Below are 8,953 nucleotides of genomic sequence, written 5' to 3' on the forward strand. Positions count from 1 at the left end.
TGGGAATACACATCACATTTAGGCAAAGATGTTGTTAATATCTTAAAAAGGAAAGAAAAGAAAAGACAGTTTAAGGACGGATCAAAAGTGTCAGTTATACTTAGTTCAAGAGTTTCAAATTATACCACAATTTAACTGGCAATATTGATTCTCATCTGACAGCCTCAGGAAGAAGTAATACAGACAGTTTATCATTTTTTGGTTTTCTGTGAAAATGGAAAATTTTTGGTGGTCCTGAGATCACATGTTGGGTTTTCTTTTCAAAGAATGCTATACTAGTGAAAGCCTAAACTGGAAAAATATTTCATTCTTATATACTGGTTTTGTGGTCTTTAAAAAAGAACAAGTTCTAGGTTTAAATGTTAGGTCTTAGGAAGAAAGTTGAAGAAAATCAACAATAGCCATGGCATAGAAATTTGGAAAAAAATTAGATAGTGTAACTTTCAACACTCTTTAGTCCAATTGCTCTTAGTTCTTACAGTTTACAGACTTGGGTCTTACAAGTTTCCATGTGAGGTTATAACAGAAGAGCCAAATTCTACTGGCCAAACTAAAAGAGAAAAATTGCAAGCATACGACTCTAGGTTCCTGAAGACTCTGCTTTTTGTTTTTTTAAAAAAATTTCTTTTAAATATATGGAGTACAATTCAGGGTTAGGTATATAAATGTTCATTATGTGGATACCCTTGTCGATGAGGTGTGACCCCCCCGGCAGTTTCCCACTACTGCCAATCCCTTTCTTATAGTATTATGATAGTTGCTCAAGGTCCACTTATGAGTGAGAACATGTGATACTCGGTTCTTTGTTTCTGTGATAGATCACTCAGTATTATCTAAGTCCATCCAAGTTGCTGCAGAATTCATAATTTTGTTCTTCTTTATGGCTGTGTAATATTCCATCATGTATATGTACCACATTTAAAAAAAAATCCAGTCCTCTTTCACTGGGTAGCATGGTTGGTTCCATGTTTTTTCTATTGTGAATAATGCTGCAATAAACATGCATGTGCAGGTATCTTTTTCATAGAATGATTCGAAAACTATTTTTTACGGGTTTCTCATTTATGTCAGTCATTTCCTTAGTCATTCAACTCCCAACCTGGTTAAAATCTCCAATTGTTTCACATTTCCCAATTTCCACTGCAACCGGGACATTGGTGTTTGCTTGGTCGAATTTCATTGCTGGTTTTACAAACAAGATTTTTAACTTCACAGTTCATCATGAGTATGTAGCCTGGAGGCCAGTTATGTCCTGGAGGCCAGTGTGGCAGCTTCAGGAACTCTGCTTATTCCAGTGCCACCTGTTCAGATCTTAGTGGTACTCTCTGACCAGCTCCTGGCCCCCTGTGATGAGGACCATTTGGATGGGTCACACTGCGATGACATCTATTTCCTCTCCCCCCCAATTATGTTCATCTTGTAACACAAAGTTATTATTTTATTAATATTATACAGAAAACATGTTATGGAATTAATGTTAACTGTATACTATATTAAATGTTATACTATATTATGTTCAATCACTATTAGCTTGCTGTGACTTTACACCATGTTTTCTCTACAAGTCATTTTTGTAAGAAAATAAACCAGTGCTTCCCAAACTGTGTAGAAATCACCTGGGATCTTGTTAAAATGCAGGTCTGATTCAGTAGTCTGGGGTGGGTATGAGCTTCTAATGAGCTCCCAGGTGAACACATTTTCAGTACCAAGGATATATACAGAGGGTACCGAAAAAAAGTATACACATTTAAAGAAAGGAAAAAAAACTGTATTAAAATTATAATATTCAATATATACCCATAACAAAAGATGAATACAAGTCACATTTGACTTCTGCAATTACAAGGGGTGCTCAAAGTGGTTTCCATCAGTATCTAGACACTTCTGATTACTGTGAGCTACTGCAGGACTTGTTGCTGTGTGAGGTCTCCTGGATCTTTCCTTGTGTGTTAGAGGTTCTGTTGCATACTCACACCTCCATTGTTGTTGTACTTCCACAACGTTCTCGAATTCCAAACACCATTTCAAAATGGTCTTGTGCTCCTTGAGCGACAACCATGCTTCTGCCATTTTCTTGGACTGCCCTGCCTGTCACATGGTGATGCTAGCATCCATTTGATTAGCGCCATCTTTTGAGCGAATGTCACACTACACATTGCTACCGTGATTCAGTCCAACTTTGAAAGTAATACATAGATAACATCTCTTAAAATGTGTATACATCTTTTTGGTACTCCCCTTATGTGTAATCTTTTATGAGCTACAGACAAAGTTGATTTTAATTCTTCTTAGTTCTCCAATTAGAATATTAAAACAATTATTCATAAGATGCAGTCTTGGGCTTGCCTTTGTTTGTATCTCTATGTCCAACCTTCCTTTCCTCTCTGCCACCTCTTAACTTAGATCCTTTTTGTTCTTGTCTGGACTACTGCAGGCACTCTTCCCTCCATATTGGGCTTAACTTCTGTTAGATTAAGTTCTCAAGAACTCTGAGAATAGTCTTCATCATGTCATTCCCTTGCTCAGAAAACATCAATGAATTCTCTTTGCCCAAACAATAAAGTTTAGCCTCCTTAGCAGGAGACTGTAATTTTCTTTTCCAGTAGTTATTCCCTACTTAAACTCCCTGCTCTACTTGTGAATGTACTTGCATTTCTTCTCCTCTAAACTAATATTTATAACTTTCTGAGGTAGACTATCTTCTCATCTATTCCACCATTGGAAACCTACTGTTTTCAAGTCTTGGGACAAATTATTCTACCTATGTATTAAGTCCATCCACAAGGCATCACTCGTGGCTCAGAAATCCTAACACACTTCTGGACCCTCCTTGTCATATGGCCCTGCCCCATCCATTATAGCTGATACATTTATGGAGACAGCTCATGTAAATGTATTAGCTATAATAAAGACTCCTGGGCCCAGGGACCCTAACTAATTCTTTTCTAAACTCCCCTTGTCTGGGAGCTCAGCATTATGCACATCGGTAGACAGCTTCTTAATAGGTTAAAGGTAAGACTTTTGAGACCAGAAGCACCTGGATTTTTATCCAGTAATCCCCTACCACCACCACTGAATATATGACTTTGGGCAAGTTACTTAAATTCTCTGATGTTTTCCCTCATCTAGAAATTTGGGATGATAACAGGCTGTTTGGAGAGTTAAATGAGATAATGTATATAAAGTATGAAGCACAAAGCATTTAATAATGAAAGTGTTGTTAATAATACACCAGCAGCAACAGTGTAAGAAGCACACCATAAATCTGCAAATAATTAAATGGTGTTCAATTTAAATCTTTTCTGCTATAATTAAAGATTATGTCCTTATGGAGAAGGAAAATTATTCACATTCTTGCCCTTCACACAGTTATATTAATCCCATCTTGGGTTTCCTTTCTTTTGTCATAGGTATTACTTTACAGTCTTTTAAGACAGTTCTACAAGCCCTCTATACCTACTCTGTATCCTCAAAACTTTTCTATAAGCCATGAAGGGAATAGTAGGGAGTCATGTCATGACCCCTAACAAATGAAACCAGCATTCTTTCAGACACTCTACTCACAACCCCTGGTTCAGAGCTGTATTTTCATACTTTATATTATCCTATTTAATCTGTAATAGGATAAATATTTACTCAGTATGTGCTATGTAGTGGGTACTGTAGTTCATTATATATATATATATATATACATTTTTTCTTTTTCCCTTTTTAAAAAAGAGATGAGGTCTCACTATGTTGCCCAGACTGGACTTGAAGTCCTGGGCTCAAGCAATCCTCCCACCTTGTCCTCCCGAGTGCTAGCGTGTGCCACTGCACCCAGCCTCCATCTATTTTAGAGAACTATGTTTGCTTTTTAAAAAATCTAAAACAATGGGGACTAGTTATGGCCTAAATATACATGCCAATACTCCTTTCCAAAGGTTTTTATTTTTTCAGTCACTGTCCTAAAGATGCTATATTAAAGACTATGAAGAAGAACCCAGACACATTGTTTCATTTTTATTCCACCCATCACCATTGTATGTCAAAGTTGGGGCAGTCTCATGCTCTTGCCTCAATTCCTGTCAGTAAAAGAGCAAATTCCAAGTCACCTAATGGGCATTTTTATCCTTCCCCATGAACAGTGTCCAGATAAGGAAGAGACTCCAGAATGATCTGGTCCCTGGAACTTGGAATGTGTTTTTCTGTTTTCTTTATCTAAGTCCTGTCTTCAGAATCAACTTTCACATGCTTCCTCTCCTTAAAGACTTTCACCTTGAATTATCTTTCCTTTGCCATATTCCTATCTGGAGTCACACTCTTGAGAACCTTATATACCTTAGTCATTTATTCATTAGCAGATATCTGTAAAGTTCCTACTATATGCCAGGCACTAGTATAACAATGATGAATGCTAGACACATCCTGCCTACTTTCTAAATAGTTAACAGTGTCATGAGGGATACTGAAAAGCAGATGCTTATTAAACACATTTTGTCTGATGTGTATATCAAAAGAACAAAAGTAAAGTGTCTGTTTTATCACAATTTGATCCAATTCACATTTATGAACCAGGCTCTGTGCTAGAACTGGGATATAAAGATAAACAAAACGGGGACTCTGCTCTCAAGAATGTATATTATCTGCAGCTGGGTGATATAACAGTCTCTATTCTGATCTGCATCTGTGGGCAAAATCATTCTTTTCTCAGGAACTTAACCATGATCTCAAATGTGTGGCTATGTATTTACCAACGCACCATCAAATGAAGTTTATAGGGAAAGTAATTTAAATACCAACCAAAGGTGCAAGTCCTTGGAGGGGCGTGGCTTCCTCAGCCTCGTAGATATGGAAATTCAAAGGAGCAAAGAAGTACCCGGGGGCTGGTTGAGTGCAGCTGCGGCCAGTGATGTGGGGGCGGCATTCACACTGCCCATCCTTGGGTGAGCACCTGAGAAAGACAACTCACCATGAAGAAACATAGAAGGGGTGGGTGCAAAATGAAAGTGTGGGGGTGCTGGGCTAATGCCCTCCAAGTTTAGACCAATTGCTGGAATCAGTCAACCAACAGTCCTGAGGGAGGATGCAGAGAGGCCATGGGCTAGACATAACTGAACTTGCAAGTGAACAAGAGCCACGGAGCTCAGGCAGTCACTTCTTTCCTCAGCGGCTCTCTGGTTCTGCTCTAAAAACTGCAAACAGGAGAGCATGAGGACCTTTCTTTACAGATGGTAAAAAGCTGGTATTTTGGGCAGGTCAAGCCACACGTATTCAAGCATCTATCCCACCAGCTCCCAGGCAGGAGGATTATCTCACCCTTGGAACTTTCTGAAGTAAAAGAAATCAACTGGGCTGTAGTTACCGTCTCAGGATCATTGCTTGTCATGGAATAACAATTTTCACCTATGACTGTGAGCATATCAGAATAAAATGTGCTTTTATGTGGAAATGAGGAATATTGCTATAAAATGTCATCTTTCATTTTACTGACTTACACATTAGAGTAAGCACCTCCAATATCACAGTCACAGGGAGAACATCCTTGGTGACTTCCCAGGCCCCAGTATCCAACCTGCAGAGAAAAAGGTTCAGTTGATGTCAGCGATGAAGATATTTGCTGCTCTCAACTGCCACATGTCAAATAGCCAAACAGCCTAAAACATCACACAGTGGCCTTCCTAGGCTGCACACCTGGTTAGTGATCTCCATGGATACATCTCCCACCTTTAGGACTTGAAGTGAAGGATACAGGAAGGAGCGTTGTTCTTGTATTATGTCAAGTGGAAATGCCCTGGCCTGAGCACTTGGTTAGTGATTTCCATGGACACATCTCTCAACTCCCAGACTTGAAGTAAAGGGGATAGGCAGGTTGCCCATGTATTATTATCAAGGGGAAATGCAATGGAAGCCATACAATCCTTCTAACATCACCAGTTTGTGCTCAAACTGGGTCATGTAAGTCCTGTCTGAGGAGTTCAGCCAGCCTATCTGTAGCTGCTTCAGTGAAATTGATAGGTTCCCTTAGCACACAATCCCTGGGAATTTTACCTACACAATACTGAAATGTTTAGGGGGTAGAAAAATCAATCAAGGGGATTTTGAGATGTTACAAACATATCACAGTTTAGTAGAGTTATTTGTTTATGAATCCGTTGTTTTAGCATAATGTGAACCCATGCAAGAGTGTCAGCTCTGTTGTTCAAGATTCTTTCACCTTTGCAACATCTTGACCGTTATTAAATATAAACCACTGGTGAGATAAAACTATTTTTTAAAGTCTGATAACATTTAAAATAAAATCCTCAGAAAAATACTTCCTCCTAAATTCTCAATTCAACATGCTCAGATACAATTTAGATTTAATAGGTATACAACTCTTGTTTGAATTTTTTTTTGTTATCTTGGTAAAATTTTACACACAATTTTATTCAAAAGTATTTACTTTAAACATTCAACATTGATGTCTTTGGACACAATGCAGCAAAGGACTTTTGATATTTTTCCAAAAACTAAGCTTCAGCTTAAGAAAAGAAATTGTGACATGAGCTGCTTCCCTCAGGATGTGGTTGTGAAAACTCCCTCAAGGCCAGGAAATGCTGTCACGCGCGCCATCTCAGGGCAGATCCAGGGCACCATTAGACAGATGTGGATACCGAGTACCTGGTGGGTGCTGGGACTCAGTTATGGTGGACAGTTCCCCCATGGAGTGGTCCTTCCTCAGTTAGTTTCCTCCTAAAAGCAAAACTGAGTCTGTTTTTTCATCAGCCAGTGAAAAGTCCAGCCTGAGCCTAAGGTTTGGCTGGAATTATTTGATTCAGTTGATAAGATAATTCGTCGATTCTGTAACTAACTAGGTACCCTTCATTGTGTTCCACGCTCATGATCATAGAGATTGGCATGATTGACCTTTCTATTTTTTTTTTTTTTGAATTGGAGTCTCACTCTTACCCAGGCTGGAATGTAGTGGCACGCCCTTGGCCACCGCAGCCTCAATTTGCTGGGCTTAGGTGATCCTTCTGCCTCAGTCTTCCTAGTAGCTGAAACTACCAGACGCCCACCACCACGCCTGGCTAGTTTTTGTGGTTTATTGCAGAGACAGGTCTCACCAACTTGCCCAGGCTGGTCTCTGACCCCGGGCTCAGGCAATTCTCTCGCCTTGGCTTCCCAAAGTGCTGGAATTACAGGCTAAGCCACTGTGCCTGGCTGACCTTTCTATTTTATATAAAACTTCTGAGTTACCTGACCTGTCTTAATAGAGTTTCTTCTCCATATTTCCTTTGTTACTTCTTTTCTCCAACCTCCTCCACTCCATCCTGTTTTCAGTAGAATGACTTAAAATATTAGCACAAAACTATGTCCTCATAGGCATATGTTTCTTATTTATCAGCTACATTTCTTCAGACACATCAAGGTCACTGTTCTTTTATTAGGTTAAGTTTTTGGTTTTTTTTCTTTCTAAAATGCCATGGTGGGCTGCCAAGATTGAAGAATAAAGAAAAGAACTGGGTTGAACTCCCCAATTGCATGACACATTTCTTATGGAGTGAATATGTTTTGTTTTACTAATTTTAGAACATACATGCTCATATATTTAGTGAAGTCTGGAAAATTCAAGAGTTTATTTCCCACAGGAATTTGAAATACATTTAAACCTAAGCGTTTTTTTTTTTTTTTTTTTTTAAAGACCTCATCCAAAATAGTTTTAGGCAGGGAGTAGTAGGGGTGACGAGGGAATTGTGTGCGAGAGATAGAAGAAAGTCCCATGGTCTGGTGGTCCCCCCTCCCCCCCCCACAAAAAAGAAGGCCCATAAATTCTCTTCTATGCTTGGCACATTCAGGAAAACAATGGATAAACCTAATGACATCTGTGGCTGGGTTAGTTCAGTCCAATCCAGTGGTGTGCTAGTAAATGTTTAAGCAGCTCTCTGCAGGGGTGGGAGGAGGTTGATGTAAATTGTTTTCCGATTTCTATAGAGTAAATACTCATCCCACAAGGGTATTGAAATACGATAGGACAAAGAAAAAGATCAGCAAGATCAAGTCTTTTCTAGGCAGTGGCAATGGGGATCTGTATCACTACATAAAAGGGACATCACAGGCAAATACATACAGCACATTCCTCACAGTGTGGTCCGGTAGCATAAGACTGGCACAAGCATTGGCCCGTGTCCACATCACAGGCCGAGAGTGGCAGACTCCCAAGAGGGTTACAGTTGCAGGCTGAAAGTACACAGCAGACACAATTATTCTCACTCTGAATTCCCCTACTCTTGTAAATATCCTTAATAGCTCACACCAAACAAAGGCTTTGCCATAAGAACACAGAGCAACCTCGCCTGCCAGGTTTATTGTCAGCTTGGCTGCTTGATCATTGTACCGCACAAAACCTCACACGGGAAATCCCATGCCAAACACTTTCAGAGCCCTGTGTAGTTCCACTGGATGGCAATTAGGAGGAGACAAGTAAGCGTAGGAAGCTGTGCAAGCTGAAACACTGGCACAGTTATCCTGAGTGATGCTAACCAGGTCGGGTGACTGGGGGGGCAGGGGTTTTTGAATGTCACGGTTATTATCCTTTTCTGGCGGATGCATAATTCCCCTCTCTCTTCTCCCTCTTTCTTTGCTGCCTTGTCACTTTTTCTCTTAATTCTCTCCCTCCTCTTTCTCCTCTACCCATAGGCTTTTCCAAGTCCTGCATATATTGTAAAGGCTAAGAAGCCATGCAACCAGAGCAAGGAATACTCTTCCCCAGCAGGAAATACCAGTGTTTATGGAAACAACCCAAATGTCCATCAACCAATGAATGGATAAAGAGAATGTGGCATATTCAATCAATGGTATATTATTCAGCAATAAAAAATGAAGTACTAATACAAGCTACAACATGGATAAACCTTGAAAACATCAACACAAATTAGCCGGGTGTGGTAGCGTGTGCCTGTAGTTCCAGCTACCTGGAAGGCTGAGGCGG

General features: G+C 39.8%; 1 protein-coding gene across 2 annotated transcripts in view; it reads right to left on the bottom strand.

Annotated features, from left to right (window-relative positions):
* LAMB4 (laminin subunit beta 4) overlaps window positions 1–8,953 on the bottom strand; it is a 114,699-nt gene that overhangs the window by 67,673 nt on the left and 38,073 nt on the right. For both annotated transcript variants that reach the window (XR_002481624.1, XM_008052513.2), the window contains exons 12-14: window positions 8,093–8,202; window positions 5,478–5,554; window positions 4,783–4,933 (exon numbers count right to left, since the gene is read on the bottom strand). Coding sequence is in view for 1 of the 2 variants with exons in the window: in XM_008052513.2 (XP_008050704.1) it covers window positions 4,783–4,933; window positions 5,478–5,554; window positions 8,093–8,202 (338 nt within the window). In the remaining variant the exon portion in view is untranslated. The remainder of the gene's footprint in view (window positions 1–4,782; window positions 4,934–5,477; window positions 5,555–8,092; window positions 8,203–8,953) is intronic.

The sequence above is a fragment of the Carlito syrichta genome, unplaced genomic scaffold (assembly GCF_000164805.1).
Source record: "Carlito syrichta isolate Samal-C Ts95f unplaced genomic scaffold, Tarsius_syrichta-2.0.1 Scaffold279535, whole genome shotgun sequence".
In the NCBI taxonomy this organism is placed as follows: Eukaryota; Metazoa; Chordata; class Mammalia; order Primates; family Tarsiidae; genus Carlito; species Carlito syrichta.